Below are 24804 nucleotides of genomic sequence, written 5' to 3'. Positions count from 1 at the left end.
GGCTCTAAGACGCCCATTATATTCCTTTGGCCATCTTAGCTTCTAGCATGCACTAAATCAGTGCCCCTTAATGAATTCCTCCCTAAATGTAAATAAAGGTAAGCCAGTTGATGTAGTTAGATTTTCAGAAACTAAGTACCTTATGAAGGACTCCTGAGAAAATTAAGCAGCCATGGGATAGGAAGCAATGTTTTGATATGCATTGGGAACTTGTTAAAAGACAGAAAAGAGTGGGGTTAAATATTCAGCTCTCTAAATGGAGGAAGGTGAGTAGTGGAATATTGCAAGGAGCTGTACTGGGACTGGTACTTTTTTTAACACTTTTATAAATGATCTGGGAATAATGAATGAGGTGATCAAATAAATTTGCAGATGAGACAATTATTCAAAATTGCGGACTGCATGAAATTGCAGGAGGACCTTGTGAGGCTGTAAGACTAGATATCCAATTGGAAGATGAAATTTAATGTAGTCAAGTGAAAGGGATGAAATTGGAAGAATAACCCAAATTATAGCTATTTGATGCTAGGTTTCACACTTGGAATCGCCACCAAGAAAAGGATTCAGATGTCATTGTGGACAATACATCAAAATCCATCATGCCCAGCAGGCCGCTCACGCGGTGGCCCTCCGGTCAAAAACCAGCACCCTAACTGAGACCAGCCCTACCCTGTGCACATTCTTGTTCAGCAGGAACTTGTCTAACTTTGTCTTGAATCCCTGGAGGGTGTTTTCCCCTATTTGAATCCCTGGAGGGTGTTTTCCCCTATGACAGACTCTGGAAGAGCGTTCCAGTTTTCTACCACTCTCTGGATGAAGAAGAACTTCCTTACGTTTGTACGGAATCTATCCCCTTTCAACTTTAGAGAGTGCCCTCTCGTTCTTCCTACCTTGGAGAGGGTGAACAACCTGTCCCTGTCCACTAAGTCTATTCCCTTCAGTATCTTGAATGTTTTGATCATGTCCCCTCTCAATCTCCTCTGTTCAAGGGAGAAAAGGCCCAGTTTCTCTAATCTTTCACTATACGACAACTCCTCCAGCCCCTTAACCATCTTAGTCGCCCTTCTCTGGATCCTTTCAAGTAGCACCATGTCCTTCTTCATGTAAGAATGTAAGAACATAAGAAATTCCTGCACCGGATCAGACCTGGGGGTCCATCCAGTCTGGGGGTCCGCACACGTAGAGGCTCAGCCAGGCATACCTGGGCGAATACCTTAATCATGTATGCGGCGACCAGTGCTGCAACTCAGTCTGTCCCTTGAAAGGAAACCCATCATCAGGCTCTGCTGAGCAGGGGTCCCTCTGGTGGCAGGAGTACTCTTGTTTCCTTCTCCCATGGTCAAACAGGGAAATAATTTCTTGGTGGTGGTTTCCTGACTGTAGACCTGGAAACTCCTGTATGTGTAGTGATCATGACTAATGCCATTCCCAGGCTTGGGGCTGTTGAGAGAGCTCAACACCCAGGGCATTAGTGTACTGATTCAACTGTGGCCTTGGGACATTCCAATTATTGTGTGTTTATTTTTTTAATTTCCTTCCCCCTCCCTTGGCTGCTTATTGACTGAATACAGCTTAGTTATTCCTTTCTGGTAATTCTGGGCTTTGAATTGGCAATCTGGTAAAACTCCCTGTGTGGTAAAACTCCTAGTGTGGAAGCAGCTGCCTTGTCCTTAGGATCTGGAGCTCCTTTTGGCGTGGATTTTTATGTATAGGTAATAGAAATAAAACAACAAAGGAAAATTACCTTTTTATTGAGCAAACTTACCGTAATACATTTTTTGACTAGCTTTAAAATTATTTTAAACTATGTATTAAATTTGTGAGCCACTCGATGTTTGGAGGATAGCAGAGAAATAAATTAAGTCTTATAGGGAGATTTATTTTCTCAGCTTTAAATTCGATTAGAAAATATAAATGACCTTTAATGGCATGAGAGATTTTCCTAGGTTCTTTTATGAATGGATCATACCAAAGGTCCCTCTTGCCCAGTATCCTACTTCTAACAGTGGCCAATCCATATTACAAATACCTAGCAGAATCCTAGAAAATAGCAAATCTACTTTAATGGTTTATAGACTTTGCCTCCAGGGATTTGTCCAAACCAATAACTGCAATGAGCTCCAGAGCTTAGCTATGCAATGAGTGAGAAAAATTTTCTTATTTATTTTAAAAAGTATGTAACTTCACGGTGTCTTTGTACTTTTTGGATGTGTAAACATATTCTCCCTCATCTGCCTATATCCAAGTTGAGGAACCCTAACCTCTTTAGCTTTTACACCCCCTGTAGTTATTTGAGTTGCCTCCCCACCTTTTTTTTTTTTTTTTTGTAATAATCAGAATATTGCACACAGCACGCAAGATACAAGTATACTAGAGAGTGATGTAGATGCATTTATTCCTTTCCTATGAACTTTTTTCCCTTGTTTCAGCCACTGTACACTGAGTAGAATATTTCAGTGCATTATCATTACATTACATTACATTAGAGACTTCTATTCTGCTCGTACCTTGCAGTTCTAGGCGGATTACAAAGAAGCTAACTGGACATTTCCAGGAAAATTACAGTATAGGAATTAGGGCTACAAAGAAGCTAACTGGACATTTCCAGGGGATTTGCAATTTAGGGAGCTGTATACATGGTTGATTCTTTGGAGAGAAAAAATTACAAGAGAGGGTGAGACTTTGAGGGGGGATTTACAAGGGAGGGGAAAGGACAAGGGAAAGAGTTAAGATATCTGGATAAATTTTTTGAATAGCAGGGTTTTGATTCCTTTTAGAAATGATTTGAAGTCGCTCGTTGTTGTCAGCAAGTTGGAGGTGGAGTGGTCAAGTTTTGCTGCCTGCGTCGCTAGTAGGTTGTCAAACATCTTCTTGTGCCGAGTACCTTTGAATGGGGGGTAAGTAAACGGGGTCTGAGTTCTTCTTTGCCTAGTAGTAAGGTTCTGATTTGGGCGGTTGTTTAGGTAAGTGGGGGCAGTGCCATTTAAAGCTTTGAATAGTATACAGTATAGTTTGAATTGAATTTGTGTTTGTATTGGTAACTAGTGTGAGTCTAGGTAGGCAGTGGTGATGTGGTCATATTTACTTAGTGAGTAGATCAATCTGAGAGCTGTGTTTTATACAGTCTGTAGTTGTTATATCATGTATGCAGGGCATGGTAGATAGAGGATGTTGCAATAGTCCACTAGACCTAGGACTAAGGATTGGACTATGAGCCTATATTGCTCTGTCAAATAATTTTCTTATTTTTCGTAGATTTCTCATGGTTAAAAATGCTTTCTGGGTAGTCTTGTTAATTTGGATCTGCATTGTGCAGCATCTGTCTATCATCGCTCCTAGGAGTTTAAGATCGGAATGTATAGGGTATTTGGTGGCATTAATTTCTAATTCTGAAATGGAAGGGGTTTTGGCCTTTTCGAGCAAAAGAAATTTTGTTTTGTCTGAGTTTAGTTTCAGTTTGGAACGTAGAGAGAGGGGAGATATGATCGAGACATTCAAGTACCTCACAGGTCGCATCGAGGTGGAAGAGGATATCTTCTTTTTCAAGGGTCCCGCGGCAACAAGGAGGCATCAGTGGAAAATCAGGGGCGGGAAACTGCACGGTGACACTAGGAAGTTCTTCTTCACCGAAAGGGTGGTTGATCGCTGGAATAGTCTTCCACTTCAGGTTATTGAGGCCAGCAGCGTGCCAGATTTTAAGGCCAGATGGGACAGACATGTGGGATCTATCCGCAAAGATAGATAGGGAGGGTCATTGGAGTGGGCAGACTTGATGGGCCGTGGCCCTTATCTGCCGTCTATTTCTATGTTTCTATCATCCATTTTTCCACTGCTTCCACAGTAAAACCTAGATCTGTTTTTCTGGGTGGTGACTCCTAAGAAAAAGAGATGTCACATTGTAGACATTTTATGTTAATTTTCTCAGTGTGCCATAGCAGGCAAAAAATCAAACATAAGAAGTTAATAGCTTTAACTTTAATTAACATTTCTTATACCGCCCAATCAAGCCTTCTAGGCGGTGTAGAAAAATGCTAAAACAATGTGCTAAATAAAATACATTTTAAACAAAAACATACCAGGAGTAGTAACAATTTTTAAAGATGTTGACAAACGGGAACAAAAGGGAAGGAAGGCTCAGAATTACAACTGATAGAGAGAGAGAGAGAATGTGCAAGGGGAAGAATAACAAAAGGGAAGGGGAGCTGAAGGTAAAAACCTTTTTTGGATCTAAGTCGCCCTTAAAAAGAATGGAATAGAGAATAAGACCAAGAATATTATAATGCCACAGGGCATTTCTTTCATGGTGGTTTTTTAATGTGAAAACCTAAGCACAAGTAGTGTCACTAGTTTGCTTTGTAAACTAAGTATATGAGAAGCAGTGTTATACAAATATTTTCTAGCAATTACATTAATACACACCATAAAACTACAATAGGGATACATCTGTGCAGATATTCCACACACACAGAAGGGCAAGGGTGAAACTCCATCTCTGTTCCTTCCCCTGTACTCTCCCCCCCCCCCCCAAAAAAAAAAAAAAAAAAAAGGAAGAAATAGCTTCAGGACACTTTGGTGGCAATCAAACAGCAGGTTGCCTCTTTGTTCTTCAGAACTCTCAATTTAAGTGTCCTCCTTTTGTTTTTTGTACAGTTGGTGTGATCAGATGTCCAGTATGCCGCCAGGAATGCCGACAGATAGATCTGGTAGATAATTATTTTGTGAAAGATGCATCTGAAGCACCAAGCAGCTCTGATGAAAAGTCAGAACAGGTATGGCATGTCTCAATTTTTTTCTTTTTAAAAATTTTTAAAAAATGTTTCTTGTTATGATTGGAAATAAAGGATTATAGAAATATCAGAATAAAACTGTTTCTTTATTACAGTCAAAATGAAGACTAATCACTGACAGGCCCATTTTATAATTTGTTTCTTCGTGAATAAGCAGATAAGTCATCCTCAAAGTGACATTATTCTGATGATTCCTGTTTGGAAGTGCTCCTTGATGCCAGCAACAATAGATGCTTGAGCAGCTGGGCATGTGATGGAAGGATGTTACAGATGGTAGGAGTCTGATCAGCAGACTAGGCTCTTGTTGCCACATCAAAGGCAGACAAGACACAAATTTTGTTATTTTAATGGTACTTCTAAATCCAAAAGCATTTTCTGCAGTTTATCATTGAGTTCATTTGCTAGTTGTCTAAGGTTTGTTCAAGTTTTTACATACAGTGAACCCTCAATTTAACGGACTGCTCGGATGTGTGCTCGTTATATGTGAGTGTCTGGAAAATCCAAATTCATGCTAAATAAACGCAAACAAACGTGAAAAACTACAAAAGAGACAATATATGTTGTAAAACTATACTTTTATTTATAAACAAATCAAAAAAATCCATTGAACTGCATTTCGCTCTCGATGTTATTTAGAAGTTTATTCCTCCGGTTCTCTAATGTTTTGCACTTCACCACCTTCCAAGCTGCTGCAAAATTATATATAGCCGATTTAATGTTGTATTTTTAAAGATGTTTGCAAAATGCGTTCCCCTCTAACGTCTTTCTTCTATTTTGTCTTCAAACACCACCATAAGTTTTTGCAAAAATTTATTTTTGTTTATCCTCTTGATTGCCAAAATAACTCCCTGGTCCATAGGCTGGAGAATAGATGTATTTTTTGGAAGAAACATGCATTTTATTTTCCCATCATGACCACACACAATTTTTTCAGATGGATGTGCTGGTGCATTGTCAAGTATCAACAGTGCTTTGATGTGTTCTGCTGGTATGGATAATTTTTGCACTTGGAATCTCTTAACTTCTGGCACAAAATGTTCAAAAACCCAGGCTGTAAAAATATTTGATGTAAACCAAACATTTTTTGAATTGTAGTAAATTGCGGGTAATTTATTCATGCAATCTTTCAACGTTCTTGGGCAACATGATTTGCTAACAATCACTGGTTCTAATTTATGCGAACCATTAGCGTTCGCACAAAGTAGTGCAGAGATTCGTTGTTTGCTTAGTTTGCTCCCGGAAACAGTTCTTTCTGTTTTAGAAGCTTGGGTATTTTCTGGCAGTGAATGCCAGAACAAACCGGTCTCATCCGCATTATAAAGCTGACATTTCAATAAATTTTCCTCTTCTATTAGAGTAGACAATTTCTTACGAAACGGTTCAATCTCTTCTGTCGGCGCACTCAATGCTTCTCCATTAGTCCGTTTGTTCATGATTCCATGTCTCTTGCGAAATCTACACAACCATCCATCACTAATTTTTATTTCAATTTTAATGTCTTTGCTGCAGATTGCAATTCCACTCCACGCACATTTACGTTGCTGAACGTATCACTTTATTACAGCCTCTTCCAGGGAAAATTTTAAGATTTTTTCTCAACCAAGTGTTAGAATCCATGTCGCTGGACAAAGCAAATTTTTTGCAGCTTTTCTTTTGTTTTGCGAATGTCCAATACTGTTTGTTTTTTGACACCATATTCCTCACAAACTAGCGCCACAGATGCTCTCGATTCCACTTTCTCGATGAGATCCAACTTTTTATACTCAAGTTTTTGCGTTTTTTTTCTTTTTTTATCCATGACTGCGCTTTGGTTTAAGTCGCTGCCAGAAACAGAAAGGGCTGTTTAAGAGAGAGAGAGCGCATGCTCGGCCTTCTTGCCCGGAAGTGTGTGGTGACGATTATGAGGTCTAGATAAACGAGGTCCGGAAAATCGAGGGTTCACTGTATTGATAAAAACATTTTATAGATGCTGTTCTATCTAGTTGGAACAGCCTGTTTAAAGCTAGTCTCCAGTTTTTTAGAGGATGACGGTGTTGGGTGTCAATTTTGTAGTTGTCATAATTTTAAAAAGTGCTGGTGAAAAAATTGTACAATTTCATGAGGAAAATCAACTAGTTTTAAATTTTGTATAATACAAATCCTATTTTATCCTAGGACAAGCAGGCAGTATATTCTCACATGTGGGTGAAGTCATCCGTGGAACATGGTAGGGCAATGCAGATGTGTATGGCCACTTTAAAAGACTGAAAAGTCTAGAGACCACCCGTACTTCTTATGTGCCGGTGCCTTCGCACCTGACGCGGGACTATCAGTTCTCAGTTTTCTTTGGAGCTGAGAAGCTGCGTTTAGAGTTTTTCCATGTCAAACTTTGTGCCTTCCCGTTAACTTTTTATACCTTTTTCCTTTTCATATTTTTGTTCCTATTACTTTTTACTTCATCTGGTTAAAATTTTTTCCAATGTTTGACTGTTTTTGATTTTTACGTCTTTGGACTCCGTGAAGCCTTTTTCGAGCTGGGAGTTTCGAGCTTTTTTCGGTATACCATCTACTCAACCTCCTAGGACAACTGAGTCCTTTTGTTTTCACATCAGCGGTTTTTTCTTTGATGTCTAAACTTTCTAGTGGCTTCAAGTGCTGTACTCTATGCAACAGGGCCATTTCAGCTACTGACCTACATAATTGATGTGTCCTGTGCCTTAGTTCTGAACACTGTATTGAGTCTTGTCAGCGCTGCTCTAAATTACAAAAGAGATTACTTAAGGCTAGATGGCTCCAACACAAAAAACTTTTTGGATCAACTGCAAGAGCATCAAGGATGTCTGCTGACTTCGATGCTGATGCCCAAAGACCAGTTACAGTACCGGTACAGACATCGGTACCTTCTCAGTATCTGTGTCATCCATCATATCTCCATTGGGGAAGTTACATCAGAAGGCTAAGAAGCACAGACATCCTTTCCCCTCCAAACATACATCGGCAGCGCACCAAAACAAGATCAACATCTCTGCAATTGGTGACCCCTTTGAAGCATGCCTCGACATTGATGTCACCAACACTTGACACAGCCTGTGCTTTCTGTGCCAATTCCTACAAGACCAGAGTAGAGAACTGGTACAGAGAGAGAGAGTTGGCTGGGATGCTGCAGTCACACATAGTGCAAGTACCTGTCTTGACACGTCAAGTTCCAGCCCAGTTTGAGCAACACTCCAAGCTGCCATTGAGAGCTAGATATCGGACTCTGCACCGATATCGGACGTTTGGTATCGAGACAGGAGTCTTCTAGGGAGCACAACACTTCCTCCTGTTCCATACATTCCTCCAGTTGGTACTGACATTCCTCTCTGAGACTATCCCATAATAGTTCTCGATGCTCTTGACATCGACACCAACACATTCACCTTGATGTCCACCTCTGTGTTCTATGTTTCCAAGGCATGACATTGAGGGATATGATTCTGACCTGACTCAGCGCTTTTCCTCTGAATACCCAGAGCTATCTGCTGAAGTCTTATGGCATACCTTCAGACCCTTCTCCTCCTTCTCGTAGAAGGTCACTGCCTAAGAGTCTCTCTTACAAAATTCATCAGGCAGATGAGACAAGCTCTCCCAGTAAAAATGGAATCGAAGACTGAGCCCAGAGCAGAACTCATGAATGCTCTAGAATAGATTATAAAGAGTGGCCTAAGAACTGTCTCGAACTTCTGTTCCATAACCTAATGAACGATGCCATGTTTAAGAACTAGGAGGCTCCTCTATTAGTTCCAGTTGCTCCATGCAAGTTGGACACCTTGTATAGAGTCCAATCTTGTCCAGGATTCGACAGGTTGCCTGCCTGGTCCCGCGCCGCTTTCCGTGAGAACTCAGTTCCTGCGGGAAGCGGTGCGGGGCCAGGCAGGCAGCCAGAAGTTTAAAAAAAAAAAAAAATGGTACGCGCGGGGAGTGGGTGGAGGAAGAAGGAAGAGGGCCCGCAAGAAAGGGAGGGTAGCAACATTAAAATAAGTTAACGGGAGGGGGGGGACGCTTTGTGTATTTGCTCCATTAGACGTATCCTTATTTCCACCCACTTTTGGTGGGGGGGGGAAAGTGTGTCTAATGGAGTGAAAAATACGGTATGTATCAAAACATTGTCTTTTAATTAGGAAAACTCGCTTATCTGATAAATTCTTGATGTCTTTGACTGCTCGTTGTCCCAAAAGGGCAATGTTCTGTTCTCTTGTCCACTTGAATTGAAGAATCCTTAGTTTGAGAAGACAGTACCAAGATTTTTTGAGAGAAGAAATTCTCCAATCCCACTAACATGTCCCATAGAGTCCAAGGCTTATAAAGTGGTTTAGTTAATTGGCGAGGAGGCTCAGAGACTGAGGAAAAATTTGGTGCTGAATCTAACTCCTTCCACGATCAGTTTGCTGAAACACTATGTACCCTAGCCTCACCAGTCAGCAAGGCTTCTGGCTTTGCCTCCGACTTGTCCAGTCCCCGTGTTGGGAGTTCCACTAACCCCCATGGGAGATAAGAGCTTCTCCAGCTGGCTTTCTAAGTGTAGGCTTTGATAGTAGTACCCACAATTTGGGGCTAAATGTGACAACAGCTTCAAGAATGTAGGGAGAGCAATTTACTTCTCAACTCTCCTATCTACAGTGAAGCATTACACCCTAAGTCCTGGCTTGGCATGGTGAAGCGATCCATTGGACCAGTCATAGGTCATGTAAGCACTGTAGGTAGGTGTATTGCTTACCCCTTTTCTTAGGCATGAGGAAAATGGAGTAAACGTTTCAATTAGGACAAAGCTGATATGGTCCAGGAATTGCTTCTCAAAGCTTCCTTCTGGCTGCCATCTTTTATTGTTTCTCTCCATTCATCTCAACCTACACAGCAAATAGATACAAGGGTTATCCATTATCTCAACCCATGCACCCTCCCCTCCCCCCAGCTTTAGAATCACTTTGTTTGGCTGCCTTATCCAACTTATCCACAGAGAAAGAAGTAATACATAGAACAGATAAAATACATCAAGTTGAATATATGGAACTTGATTGAAAAAATGAGGCAAAGGGGGGTTGGAGTGTTCTCTGTGAATAGCAGGATAAGCCAGCTACACAAGGTGACTCCCAAGCTGAGGGTGCAAGAGTCAAAGTAATGAATATATAACCCTTTCCTGCCCCCTCCCTCCTACAGTTGTAACTCTATGGAGTTGTTGCTGGACTAGTTTTTATCTCATTGGTTTATCAACTTGTTACTGACTGGCAAGCAAGCTGGCATTGGGGTAGTTGATCACTAGGTAGAAGGGGCTGTATAGGCCTGAAACAGTTTCTAGACCATTTTGGACTCTTCTCCTTGTGACCCTGGGCAAGTCGCTTAGTCCTTCAGTGCACACTTCTTTGAATGTCAGCTTTGAATGTCAAAGCCACAAAAAGGTGGTAAACAACTTCTCATTCCACCACCTTCCTATTTAAAATTGGTCACTTTAGGTTTTGTCAGTCATGTCTCAATATTCATAAAGCAATAATGCAATACAACAAAATGAATTAAAACAATCATAGTAACATAGTAGATGACGGCAGATAAAGACCCGAATGGTCCATCCAGTCTGCCCAACCTGATTCAATTAAAATTTTTTAAATTTTTTCTTCTTGGGTATTTCTGGGCAAGAATCCAAAGCTCTACCCGGTACTGTGCTTGGGTTCCAACTGACGAAATCTCCGTCAAAACCTACTCCAGCCCATCTAAACCCTCCCAGCCATTGAAGCCCTCTTCAACCCATTCTCCCCCAAATGGCCATATACAGACACAGACCATGCAAGTCTGCCCAGTACTGGCCTTAGTTCAATATTTAATTTAATTTTCTGATTCTAGATCCTCTGTAGAACAAAATTGCATAAAATACATGGCTTTTGGTGCTGTCTTTTAAGCTACTTTTTTTTTTTTTCTTGAGGTGGTACTTTGCGTTTTTAGGATGCGGTTTTGACTGGGGTATGTTGCATGTTTTTGGTTATTTGTTGTTTGTTGGAAGCCTACATTGTGTGGTTTTGTAGTCTTCTAACTCTAGGAAATTGGCTTTTGAGTGTTTTAAGTAAATAAACTGTCAATCTGTTTCTTTTTAGGTGTGTACTAGTTGTGAAGATAATGCCAGTGCAGTTGGCTTCTGTGTAGAATGTGGGGAATGGCTTTGTAAAACTTGCATAGAAGCACACCAGCGAGTAAAATTTACTAAAGATCACATGATCCGAAAGAAAGAGGATGTCTCTTCAGGTAAGATATATTGCATTTTTATACTTTGTTCCTGACTTTTCACCCCAGGTGACTGGCATGGGTTTTATCACAGTGAACGGTGATTAAAGTATTTTGATAGAAAAGGTACCAAATGGGAGATGAGCAGATTAGGTGTTGTACATTTAGCATGATACATCTGTCCGTTAAGCAATAAATGTATATACTTGAATGTAAACCGACCCGTTTTTCCTCCCAAAAAAGGTTGGCTTGAATATAAACGAGGAGGTGTGTGTGTGTGTGTGGGGGGGGGGGGTGTTAATTTTCAAGTGCCGTGCCTTGCCTTGCCCTGCCTGGCTCTGCACCCAGCCTCCCCTTCCTCCCTGCCAGGTTCTGTACCCTTCTCCCTCCCTCTTGATGCCTTGCAGACCTCCACTAGGCCTACCATGAGACCTCGGTCCAGCGGTGGCCGGGACAGGAGGGATCCCTTCCGCCTCCTGTCCCAGCTGATTCAAATCATTTTTATCTCTCTCCCACCCACCTTCCTCGCATGCCTTATGTATCCCTGGTGGTCCAGCGTTGAATCATGGCAGGAGTGACCTTCTTTGCTCCTGCCTGTGCAGAACTGCTAGCTAATTGGCTGCCCTGAGAACTCGTGGGACTGCGAGAACTCACAGCAGCCAATCAGTAGCGAAGGATGGTTACTCCTGCTTTTGCAGAGCTGTTAACTAATTGACTGCCGTGAACTTGTGGCAGCCAATTCTGGCAGGAACAAAGGAAGGTTGCTCCTGCTGCGATTCACTGCTGGACCACCAGCGATACTTAAGGTACGCGGGGGAAATAAAAATAATTAGAATCGAGCTGGGTCAGGAGGCGAGAGGGATCCCTCCTGTCCCAGTTACCACTAGACCACCAGGTCTCATGGCAGGCCCAGCATTGGCCTGCAAACAGGTTTGGGGAGTTGGGGGCTGGGAGCGGGTCAGGCCATTGCTTACCTGAATATAAACCGAGACACCCATTTTGGGGCCATTTTTTTGGCCCAAGAATATCGATTTATATTCAAGTATATGTGGTAAGTTTGAGCTTATTGACTTGCTCAGTGCATGTTTATATTTAGGGCTTCTATTCTTAAATGTTTATAAATTGTATATTTGGGTATTTTCCAGCTCATTGGAAATTTTGCACCACTTAACTATTTCTGGTTACCTTTTTTTGGTGGAATTAAATGTTACTTAGGTGTCCATGTAGGAAAGACATGAAGACTGAGTGGAGTTTGCAAGACAGGCCAGGAGAAGGGTGATAAAGTACTACGGGAAATGGTGGTTTTTCAGTGTTTATGCAATAGTCATCTAATTTTTAAAAGTTAAAAGAAGCTCTAATTATAATCTTATGGTACATTTTTGAATGAGTCCCTTTTTATCCTGTTAGCCTACCAGCAGACTGAGGCAGAGATCTGGAATGTTTCAGTGACATACACAGGGAGTGATATAACACCGGAACTTGCCAATATTTTCTGTCTTCAGCAGATGTTAGTGTGGATTTGTGGTGTAGTTTCTGGTCATATTTTTACTTTGCTGCCTTGGGTGCAACCTTGAAAGATACTACTGAAACAGGATATTTAGGGAGTCCCAATAGAGAAGTTTCAGTAATGGTGAAAGAAAGTCAGGAGGACTTAAATCATCCCTGTTATCTCAGCAGTCTGTAGATACAAGGAAAACCCACAATTTGAAGTGTCTGTATACAAATGCTAGAAGCCTAAAAAATAAAATAGGAGAGCGTATATAGCACTGAATGATGAGGTAGATATAATAGGCATCTCAGAGACCTTGTGGAAGGAGGATATTCAATGGGATACTGTATTGCCTGGGTACAAATTATATCACAAGAATGGAATAGATCAAATTGGAGGGGGTGGGGTGCGCTATATGTTAGAGGGAATTGTATCAAACAAAATAAACATTCTGCTTGACATAGCAGTGTAGAATCCATATGGATAGAAATTACATATGTGAAGGAATGGAATATACAGGTACCGTCCCCTGGGATAGAATGAGAAAACAGATGAACATAAGAAGAGCCTTACTGGGCCCATCCAACCCAGTATCCCTTCTTCAAGGAAGCCAATCCAAGTCACAAGTACCTGACAAAAAGCCAATTAGTAGCAGCATTCTATGCTACCGATCCAGAGATTAGGAAAGCTACAAATTGGATAACAGTATAATAATGGGTGAATTCAATTACATATCATCCAGCAATTGCACACTCATTACCATAAGGTTGACAGCCTATCCCAATTAATTGTAATCTCGAAACTATTCTTACAAAAAATTGTTTGTATGCGTGTTTGTGGATATGTGTGTATAAAACAACCCTTAGTTATGCTTCATGGGTCTAAAAAATTTCCCGTCGCACAATCTTCATTCTTCCAATGATTAAATTTTATCTTTAACAACAAAAAGATAGGCATAGGAAAATCACACTGTGAACATCCAAATATGTTCCAAAAATATTTAGCTGTACTCCCAGTTAGAATCTTCCGAGGCTCCAGATGAACCACAATTGCAATATGCACTGTAAAGTTCCAGCTTAAATCTTTGCTATGTAGTTCAAACTCCAGTTTTCTAATTTAAGCTCAGATTAGACAGGGATTTCACATTTTGCCTCCTGGCTGCATCAAGGATCTTAACTATATTTAAATTTAATTCCGTGTCGCGGCATAATTTGTCAAAATGGCGCTGGGGTATACAGACGCTTAGAAATACCAACTTCCTGTTCAACCAAGCCACATCTACAGTATCCCCTCAACCATTCGTCATACAGAAATCCATCCAGTCATCATTGCAATCAATCGGATTCATGTAGATAAAAGCTGTCCATTCAGCTGTCCATTAAGCCCATGGGAACAAACTGAATCTTTTTCAAATATCCAATGTTGTTCATGTTGTCTCAAAATGAATTCACATATACATGGTTGAGTCACATTAGGGATGCACAGCCAGTGAATGAATGCATGTATCCCACACAGACTTTGTGGGTTTATAAGGTGCTAAGAAATGCAAAGTCATGCATTTGGGCTGCAAAAACCCAAAGGAACTGTGTACACTTTAGCACTGTCCGTACTGGGCGTTGTGGATGATGTCACCCACATGTGAGAATAGATATTCTCACATCCTTCCCACCTCCCTTGGTTGGCTTAGCTTGCTTACGGAACTGAGGAATCGTGAGCTGACATCAGGTGGGAATGCGTAGTTTGGGCAGTCTCAAAACTTCGCAAAAGCTTAAAGTTGATAGTACACTTTAGCACTGTCTGCATCGGGCTCCGTGGATGATGTCACCCACAAGTGAGAATATCTGCCTGCTGTCCCCGGATAACACCTGTTACAGTAAGTAACTGTGCTTTTTCTGATCTCCTCAATTAGCAGCAGAAAAGGGTCAGGATGAGCCCCTTTTGTAAGCTTGCATATGTATAGCTATGGGTCATGCCATCATTACAAAAGAGAGAAGGCACCTAACAGATTGATGAATGGGCCTTCTGTGATAAGCCACTAAGGAATCTCTGGCATTAATTGAGCTTGCCTTATTTCTTTATGGCCCTGAAATCTAATGCAGTACTTTATGGTTTCTATACCTTTCTTTCTCACCATCCAAAATGGCAAGCAAAATGGCAAGGTTACTGTGTAAAACAGTCTCAACTGGTTGACCAGTGCTGGCATTAAGCCCGATGAATTTGTATATCAAGATTGTAGAAATGTGTCATTGAATATAATGAATAATTATTCTAATGTAACCATCGGAGGAATCCAATTTGTTTTGTGTGACTTGCTTTGCCGAGAGATACCTACTGAATTGTTTATCAGCAAGCTGGAATCTTAAGCTGTCAGGAGAGTGACTTAAGGATCACATAACTTTCATGTTGCCCTTTTATATAACACCTTATGATCAGAGCAGTGGTCTCAAACTTGCTGTCCGGGGGCCACATCCAGGTACTATTTTGAGGCCCTTGGTATGTTTATCATAATCACAAAAGTAAAATTAAACAGTTTCTTGATCACATGTCTCTTTAGCTATAAATTACAATACAGTGCTCCCCTGCGAATTCGCAGTCGGCGGTTTGCAGTCCCAGTCATTCGCGGTATTTTCCGACCACGAATGACCGGGCAGGAGAAGGCAGCTGGAGAGGCAGGAAAGGGCAGCTAGAGCACCGGCAAGTGAAGGAAATCACGCTGTATGCGCTGACCGCCTCTTCCTGTACTACAGTCGGGCCTGACCAATCAGGAGCTACGTGTCAAAGCAGCTCCTGATTGATGAGGCCTGACTTTAGTACAGGAAGAGGTGGTCGGAGCATACAGCGAGTGATTTCCTTCACTCGCTGGTGCTCCGGCTGCCCTCTCCTGCCTCTCTAGCTGCCTTCTCCTGTCTCCCCTGCCTAAAAACCATATTTGCGGTTTTTCGAAATTCGTGGGGGTTCCTGGAACGGAACCCCTGTGAATTTCGGGGGAGTACTGTAATATTATTATTAAGATTTGGCCAAAAGGAAAGATTTATAAACTATAGAGTTTTACCTCATGCAAAATTGTCATTTCTTTAATAAGATATTAACTATTTTTTCTGAGGCCCTCCAAGTATCTACAAATCCAAAATGTGGCCCTGCAAAGGGTTTGAGTTTGAGACCACTGATCTAGAGTAAGTCAAGAGGTTAAATAAGTTTCTATTTATTCCTTGGTCTTTTGAACACTTCATCCTACTTCATGTCCATTCAGTGTAGTCTGTGGGTACTCTAGTGAACTTCTCCTACAGTTTGAGTTTGTACTTTGATTTCCAGTGCAATAGGTGAGACATTCTAGACTGTAGGTAGACAAATTCACTCCAAGAACTAAATTACCTGAAAAGGGGACAAAATTACATCAAATTAAAAATAATAAAATGGGGAGAGCAGAATAAATACTTCTGCAGGTACACATGCAGAAGGAAAGAACTGAAGGTGGCAGAGTGAAAAATCCAGAGTGGATTCCTTCTGCAGCAGCACGCGACTATAGGGAAATAACCCTATTGTCTATATTGTCTCACCTATTTAGGGTAAGTACATAATCTTTTTATATGGTGTATTAGAAATGTTGAGGGCAGCTGATTGATACTAATCTGCTAGTGCCTTACCTTGGTCTACCTCACTGTATCTTTGGTAAATGAATGGTTCTAATAAATTGCTTTATTTATAATGTGCCAAGATGTTTTTCATATCTGAAGACTGAATATTTTCAGTATTGCATATGGGCAACATTGTCTTCTTTCTTCTTGTGACTATTTCCAAATCAAAGTACAACAGATTCTTGGTTAAATGGGAGACTCGCACAACCGGCAAAATAATTGATGGTGGGGAAAAAAATGTCCCCTGAAGTGGCAGCGTCCTGTGCTGAAAATCCTCTCTCCTTCCCTCCCTCAAGCCCCAAAGCAGCTACGAACCCTCCTCCATCCCACCCTGAAGCACCAGGGTGGCAGCAGTCCTGAACCGCAAAGCCCTCCTCCTCCCTCCCTGATGTGGCAGAAGCAGGTGGTGGTCCTGAGCCATGAACTCCTTCTTGCTCTCTATCCCTCTCTCTCTCCCTTACGTGAAGCATAGTGGTCAGCAGGAGAAACACAAGCTGCTTGCGGCCCAGCCCTGGCAGAGCTTTTTCTTTGACGCATTAGAGGAAAGGTCCTGCCAGGACTGGCCATGATCTGTCTGTTTTGAGGCTGCCTCCTGCTGACCTCTGCGCTTTGGGTAAGGAAGAGAAAGGGAGGGAGCAAGGGGATTTGCAACTCAGGACTGCTGCCTGCTTTTGCCACTTCAGGGCATGAGGGAGGGAAGGAGGAGGGCTTTGGGGCTTAGGACCACTGCCGTGCTGATGCTTCTGGGGGGGGGGGGGGGGGGAGAGAGAGTGGAATTTGAGTGTGTTAGACAAGGTTTCTAACACATTCTCAGTTAACCAAAAAATAGTTATTCAGTATCAACCAATCCCTATGGGTACTGGATAACTGAGATTCTACTGTATAACAAAGTTAAACAAAACACTAGAACATAAATTGATTAGCAAGGAGTGTGACCTCTTTGAAACAATGTAATAGGTAGAAGAAACTGTGGAGGTCCATGTAATGGTGGCAAAACATTTTACTTTCACTCGTGGGGTACAATTGAGTTTTCTAGATAGTGAATTGCAAAGGTTGGATACAACCACAACAAACAATTTTGTTTACAGAGCACTTAATAATGTGGCTTTGTTTGTGATCATTGGCTTATCAGTCTTAATCGTTGGAGAAACAGAAAATGATGGCAGATAAAAGATCATATGGCCTATCCTGTCTGCCCATCTATTATTTCTTCCTCTCCCTATGCATTTGCTCTCGTGCTTTCTTGAATTCTGATAGTTTTGTCTCCCAATTTCTCCTGAGGCCATTTCAGCACCCTTTCTGTAAAGAAGTAATTCCTTGGGTTACTTCTGAGTCTGTCCTCTTTCACATTCATTCTGTGTCTTCTCATTCCTTAGCTACCATTTATTTGAAAGAGACTGCCTTCTGTGCATTTTTGCCAAGGAGGTAGTTAATTCTTTATTGTATCTCCCCTTTCCTGCCTTTATTACAATCTCAATATGCATTCTTTAGAAGAAAGTGTTACTATTTATTTGGATTTCCTGTGCAAACAGCATACAATTCCTTATGGATGGGTTAAGCACCTCAACTTGTAAGTTGCCTGTAGAAGATATCGGTCATTTTCTTCTCTCTGCCCCCTTGTCTCTCTGGCAGTGCTCCCTTGCCTCAGTCTTAATTTCTGCAAGTGAGTTGAAAAGATATCTATCTTCATCTGCTCTACACTAGATTTTTTTATTTTCAGGATTTAATCGGATATCTTTTCGAGCCTTCCCTATGCTAAGAGGTTCCCAGTAGTCCTGGGACTGCTCTGACTGGCCAGACTTTGGGGTCTTTAGCGAGGAGGGCCACACTTTTAAGAGAACTTGCCTGGTCGACTTGCATTAACACTTGGGAGCTCAGGACTAGGATCCCTGGGAGTGGTACTCGCCCTTGTAGAGTCAGCACTTGAGTGCAGGCTGATTTGACATTGTGACTGGTTGGAAGCTTGGTTAGGTCGGTTGCGTCACCATTCACCTTGCCCCCCCTCCCCCCCAAAGAATTGTGTGGGAGCGTGAGGAGTCAAGGGTTTCAGATTCTTGCAACCTGAATAAAAGGTAGCCCAAAGAGACAAGTCGCTGGAGCTACCCTTGCTTGTCTGAAGCAGAAATCCCTTTTCCATTTCCAGCTGCAGTAAGAGGGCATAGGATGAAGTTAAGAGGTGGTAGGCTCAGGAGTAATCTAAGGAAATACTTTTTTACAGAAAAGGTGGTAGAATTGTGGAACAGTCTCCTGGAAGAGATGGTGGAGGCAGAGACTGTCTGAATTTAAGAAAGCCTGGGATAGGCACATAGGATCTTTTAGAGAGAGTAGAGTATCGCAAACTGTGTGCCTCCTGAGATTTCAGGTGTGCCACAATACACTGGGAAAGAGGAGAGGTGCCGGCACCAGATGACTGTCTACAGGACATGCCTCTTGTGAAGAAAGGCACATACTGTAAACAATCTCCTGATGGCGTCACCTCTTCTCTCTGTCAGCCCTTCTCTCCAGCACAGGTCCATCACTCAGCATAAGGCCCGTTTGAAGGGCCTTTTCACATGGCGCTGACATCACGCATATGCGTGATATCAACACACCAACACCAGCGCACTTCCAGGTGTCTCGAGCCGGGGACACTAGGTTTATTGTGTCCAGGCTCAAAAAAGTTTGCGAGACACTGTCAGAGAGAGGACAAGATAATGGTTACTGCGGAAGGGCAGACTGGATAGGCCATTTGGCCTTTATCTGCCATCATGTTTCTATGTTTCTAGGTGCAGCATATGGCAGATCTGTGAGTACAGCTCATTACTGTCTATGGGGAAAATCAGGGTGGGTCTGAATTCAGCATAGTCCTTGGTGATTCTGACAGCAGATGCCAGTTTTTATGACTGGGGGTTGGGAGGTTATTGTAAGGGTCATCCATTACAAGGGCGTTGGTTGCCCTCATGGAGGGAATGGTCCAATAATAGATTGGAGTTGTCATTCAGTTGACTCTTTGATTCTTCCAGGTGCGACTGAAAAAGCAGTCAGGGTCTTCTCCAACAGTGCCACAGCCATGGCGTACATCAAAAGACAAGGGGGGGGGGACCAAGAGTGTGTACTGCAAGTGGAGGCCCAATTACTGTTTTACTGTTTAGAAGCCATCTGCAGGCTGTTACTGCGGCTCATGTAGCGGGAGTGGACAGTGTCCGTGATAATTATCTCAGCCTCCAGACTCTGGATCTGGGGGAATGGTCCTTGTCCCAGTGAGTATTCATCTGCTTTGTGAAATGCTGGGGGGCAGCCAACATTCGATCTCATGGCCTCAGTGGACAACAAGAAAGCTCCTTGTTTCTTCAGTTGAAGGTTGGAGCTGGGAAGCTTCAGCATAGATGCTTTAGTACAACCTTGGCTAGTTAATAAGAATTTGTATGTGTTCCCCCCGTGGCCAATGATAGGCCAGGTCCTTTGCTGGATAGTGATGATGATTGGTAATCTTGGTGGCCTTGGGTTGGCCACATCATCCTTGGTACGTGTATCTAGTCCGCTTGCAGCGAGACAGCTCTCAGACTGCTGCTGCACCAGGATCTTCTATCACAGGGGCCCATAACCCTAGAGAATCCAGAATGCTTTGGGCTTACGGGCATGGCTGTTGAATGTACAGCCTTTAGCATGAACGGGATATTTGGACATCAGTCAAAAAGGCCTATGACTGTAGTCTGGCTGTAGGATCTCTCAAGGTTCAGGTAGTTGGTCTTTCATGTTACAGAGCTTGAGTGACCTCTCATCCAGATGTGTCCAGGTTCTTGAAGGGAGCTCTCAGGCTCTGCCCTCCAATGCAGCAGCTGGTTTCTATGTTGAATCTTAACATTGTGTTACGGGCCCTCGCTAAAGTGCTGTATGAGCCTGATGGGCATTATCATGGATCTAACAATGAAGACAGTTTCCTTAGTCGCAATCTCTTCTGCAAGGATGCTGTTGTAACTGCTGCAAGCGTTATCTTACAGAGAGCCTTTCCTCAGATTCATGGAAGCAAGGGGTGTCTTTATGCACTGTGCCTTCCTTTCTACCGTATCATGAGGTGGTGGAGACCGAGACTGTGTTGAAATTCAAGAGGGCCTGGAATAGGCATGTGGGATCTCTTAGAGAGAGAGGAAGAGATAATGGTTACTGTGAATGGGCAGACTGGATGGACCATTTATTTGCTATCCTGTTTCTATGTTTCTGTGTCAACTAGGAAGTGCAGCTACCCACTTGGATGAGAAGAAACAGGACAAAGTATTGAAGTAGCTGGATGTCAGGAGAGTTTTTCTGCATTATCTCAAGGTGACAGATGAGTTCTGCCTGTCTGATTATCTATTTGTCTTGACACGTGCTAGCTGTCTCTAAAGCTTCAACTTGTATTTCCAGATGGATCTGCATGGTTATTTCCTCAGTGTACAAGGGTTGTAGAAAGCAGCTGCCATTTGCCATGAAAGCTCACTCTACCAGAATCATGGCTTCTTTCTGGGCAGAATCTATGGTGGTGTTGCCCGACTAAATTTGTAGGGTAGCCACATGGTCTACCCCCCCATACCTTTCCAAAATTTTACAGAGAAGACAACGTGGCATAAATGGACGGGGCCTTTGGGTCCTCCGTGTTGGTTGCAGGCTCATTTATCCCACCCAATTTTGTAACTTTAATTCCCTTTTTCCTTGTGTATCCATTGTTTCTGTAAGTCTGTCGGTCTAACCCATTATACTTAAATTTTAATTACCGTATTTTCACGTAGATAACGCGCTCCCGTGTAAAACGCGCACACGGGTATAGCACGCGAAAAACACAAATTTATGTACAGAAATTTTTATATACCGCACACACCCGTATACCGCGCATGCTGCCCGACTCTCCTTTCGACCGCCCCAACTCTCCTCTGGCCACCCCGACTCTCCTCTCCCCCTTGAAGTCCTGTCCCCACCCTGAAAGCCTGATGCCCCCCCGACGTCTGATTCACCCCCCCCCGCAGGACCACTCGCACCCCCACCCCAAAGGTCCGCTCGCACGCACCCGCACCCCCACCCCGAAGGACCGCTCGCACGCACTCCCACCCCCACCCGCACCCCCACCCCCACCCTGAAGAACCGCTCGCACCCCCACAGCCTCCCGACCCCCCATCATGTAGAAGCTCCTACCGGTGTCCTGCTGCTTCCTCTTGGCGGTCCCGACTCCCCGACACGATTGGGGCAAGAGGGAGCTCAAGCCCTCTTGCCCCAGCCAACCGTGGCACCCCCGACATGATCGGGGCAAGAGGGAGCTCAAGCCCTCTTGCCCCAGCCAACCACGGCACCCCCGACACGATCGGGGCAAAAGGGAGCCCAAGCCCTCTTGCCCCACCGACTCCCCAACTCCCCGACAATATCGGGCCAGGAGGGAGCCCAAGTCCTCCTGGCCCTGGTGACCCCCCCCCCCCCCCCCGCTAGTTGTTCGGGCCAGGAGGGAGCCCAAACCCTCCTGGCCACGGCGACCCCCATCCCGCACTACATTACGGGCAGGAGGGATCCCAGGCCCTCCTACCCTCGACGCAAACCCCCCCCCCCCCAACGACCGCCCCCCCCCCCCCAAGAACCTCCAACCGCCCCCCCAGCCGACCCGCGACCCCCCTGGCCGACCCCCACGACACCCCCACCCCCCTTCCCCATACCTTTGTGTAGTTGGCCGGACAGACGGGAGCCAAACCCGCCTGTCCGGCAGGCAGCCAACGACGGAATGAGGCCGGATTGGCCCATCCGTCTCAAAGCTCCGCCTACTGGTGGGGCCTAAGGCGCCTGGGCCAATCAGAATAGGCGGTCGTTGGGGGAAGGGGGGTTTGCGTCGAGGGCAGGAGGGCCTGGGATCCCTCCTGTCCGTAATGTAGTGCGGGGTGGGGGTAGGGGGTCATCGTGGCCAGGAGGGTTTGGGCTCCCTCCTGGCCCGAACAACTAGCGGGGGGGGGGGGTCGCCAGGGCCAGGAGGACTTGGGCTCCCTCCTGGCCCGATATTGTCGGGGAGTTGGGGAGTCGGGGGGGCAAGAGGGCTTGAGCTCTCTCTTGCCCCGATCGTGTCGGGGGTGCCGCGGTTGGCTGGGGCAAGAGGGCTTGAGCTCCCTCTTTCCCCGATCGTGTCGGGGGTGCCGCGGTTGGCTGGGGCAAGAGGGCTTGAGCTCCCTCTTGCCCCGATCGTATCGGGTGTCGGGACCGCCAAGAGGAAGCAGCAGGACACCGGTAGGAGCTTCTACATGATGGGGGGGGGGGGGGTCGGGAGGCTGTGGGGGTGCGAGCGGTCCTTCAGGGTGGGGGTGCAGGTGGGAGTGCGTGCGAGCGGACCTTCAGGGTGGGGGTGTGGGTGCGTGCGAGCGGTCCTTCGGGGTGGGGGTGCGAGCGGTCCTGCGGTGGGGGGGGGGTGAATAGGAGGGGGGGGGAGGAACTATGTAAAAAAAATTTTGTACAACGCGCTCACGCGTATAGCGTGCAAGGGTATGCGCGGTACGTAAAAACCACGTATAACGCGCGCGTTATATGCGAGAAAATACGGTAGTATTTCGAAAGATATGTTTATTATTATTTTACTGTAACTCGCTTAGTAAATTTTGAATAAGCGACTCATCAAATCAAAATAAAACTTGAAACTTGAAGGGACTGCTCTGGTACGTCCTATCTGTTGCATAGGAAGTAATGATTAGGTTCTTACCTCAATAATCCTCTTTCCCATGGAACAGCATACGATTCCTTATACCTCACCGTGTCAGATGTCTGTTATGCCTACAGAGGCTTGTAGTCTTGGAAGACTACAAGTCATTTTGCCTTGCTAAGAGCTGTACAAGTGTTTATACTGGTTGCACACAGGTAGGTGGGCTTTTTTTGTTTTACAATCGTTCTTTGTTGTCCTGTTGGGTGGTTACTATTGTAGAGCATATCGAATTTAATCTGGATTAGGGAGTTCCCCGAGCACCCCCCCCCTTGTTTTCATTTCCTCTCCTAGGGGTTATCACTTGCTTTAGTACTGGCTGAGGAGAGGGGGGCATTGCCCAGAGAGGGGGGCGGAGAGAAGAAAATGATTCTTTTGCAGGCAACTTGCAAACTGAGGTGCTTAGCCCATCTGTAAGGAATTGTAAGCTGTTCTACAGGAAAGAGGATCATCAAGGTAAGAACCTAACCCTTCCTTATTAGCTGCCTTTTCATGAAGATTCGCACAAAGCAGTTTACAATAAATTTAATAGTAAGAGTTAGACTGAGTTAGGTGCCATTGACTTGTGTTTGAGTTCTAGTGACTTGAATTACAGATATAAAAAGAAACCAGTTTTGTGCTAGTCCGGTAAGGTCCTTCAGTTTCATCCCCATGGTTGTTTTCAACTTGTCTAGCCTTCTGATTGCAGGTCGCCCTCTTTGCCTGGTTCTTCAGTCTTCCTAAACATGTCCTCCTCCAGTGACCTTTCTCTTCTGATGGTGTGACCAAAGCCTTCTGTTTGCAGGTTGCCCTCTTCACTTGGTTCTTTCAATCTTCCCAAACATGTCCTTCTCCAATGATCTTTCTCTTCTGATGATGTGACCAAAATAAGACAGTCGTAACCTCATCATGTGGGCTTTGAGTAACATAAAGAGTTTGATCTCTTCTAGTATAGATTTGTTAGTTTCTTCTGGTGGTCCACAGCACACATAAAATCCTTCTCCAGTACCAAAACTCAAATGATTCAATCTTTCTATCTTGTTTCTGTAGTGTCCAGCATTTGCATCTGTAATTGGCCGCTGATATAATGAGTGTGTGGACAAGTCTGATCTTCGTTTGGGTTGCTATTTCCTTGCCTTTGAATACTTTGTCAAGAGCCTTCATTGAAGAGTGACCAAGTGCTATTTTGCAGAGTATTTCTTCCCTGTTAGTTGCTTCTTTGTTTACAAAAGAGCCCAGGAGATTGAAATCCTTTACAACTTCTGTTTTATCTCCTTCAAGCTCAAAATCATCATCATTTTTTGTGTTCGTGATCAGCGTCTTATGTTCAGTTTTAATCCCATATTACGACTTTCAGCTTTGACTTTTCTCAGTAGATACAGCATGTTGTCTTTGCTGCTTGTGATGAACGTTGTGTCATCTGCATAGTGCAGGTTGTTTATATTTTGGCCACTAGTTTTGAAACTAACAAGCTTTTCTTCCAAATTTGCTTTTCTGCAATTTTGCTTTGTCATAAAGGTTGAACAGATAAGGTGATCTGATGCTATGTTTTATTCTACAACCACAGACTACAAAACTTTCAAAGAAGAAACTAAAACCCTACTCTTCAAAAAACACATAAAATCTGTTTAACACGACCACTTCCTTCCCTAACTCCACCTACCACACACTCCACCCATATCTAATCTAAAATGTTTCTTATTACCCAACATGTTGCTCCTTAAGTTCTCGACAATTCTTATGTAATGCTAACGACAATTCCTATGTAATGTTACAATTCTTGTAACCTCCTGACAACTCTTATGTAATCCACCTTGAACCACAAGGTAATGGCGGAATAGAAATCACTATTGTAATGTAATGTATTGGAAACCAATAAGTGTTGCCATATTCGATTCTCACTATAGTTTCTTGATTTTTATCAGCTGAGTTTTGAGTAGAAATATGCTGGCATGTGGAATTAATGCAATCGTTCTGTAGTTGTTAGTCCTTGGTGTCGCCTTTCTTCAG

The 24804-nt window shown here is 43.7% G+C and overlaps 1 protein-coding gene across 3 annotated transcripts in view; it reads left to right on the top strand.

The window, feature by feature from the left end:
* The window catches only part of TRIM33 (tripartite motif containing 33), a 155742-nt gene that overhangs the window by 23732 nt on the left and 107206 nt on the right, over positions 1-24804 (top strand). For all 3 annotated transcript variants that reach the window (XM_033919373.1, XM_033919372.1, XM_033919371.1), the window contains exons 2-3: positions 4651-4769; positions 10889-11036. In XM_033919373.1, coding sequence (XP_033775264.1) covers positions 4651-4769; positions 10889-11036 — 267 coding nt within the window. The remainder of the gene's footprint in view (positions 1-4650; positions 4770-10888; positions 11037-24804) is intronic.

This window comes from Geotrypetes seraphini, chromosome 13, assembly GCF_902459505.1.
Source record: "Geotrypetes seraphini chromosome 13, aGeoSer1.1, whole genome shotgun sequence".
Taxonomy (NCBI): Eukaryota; Metazoa; Chordata; class Amphibia; order Gymnophiona; family Dermophiidae; genus Geotrypetes; species Geotrypetes seraphini.
Note: the sequence above shows the minus strand (reverse complement) of the source record. Positions and strands in the feature narration are given on the sequence as shown.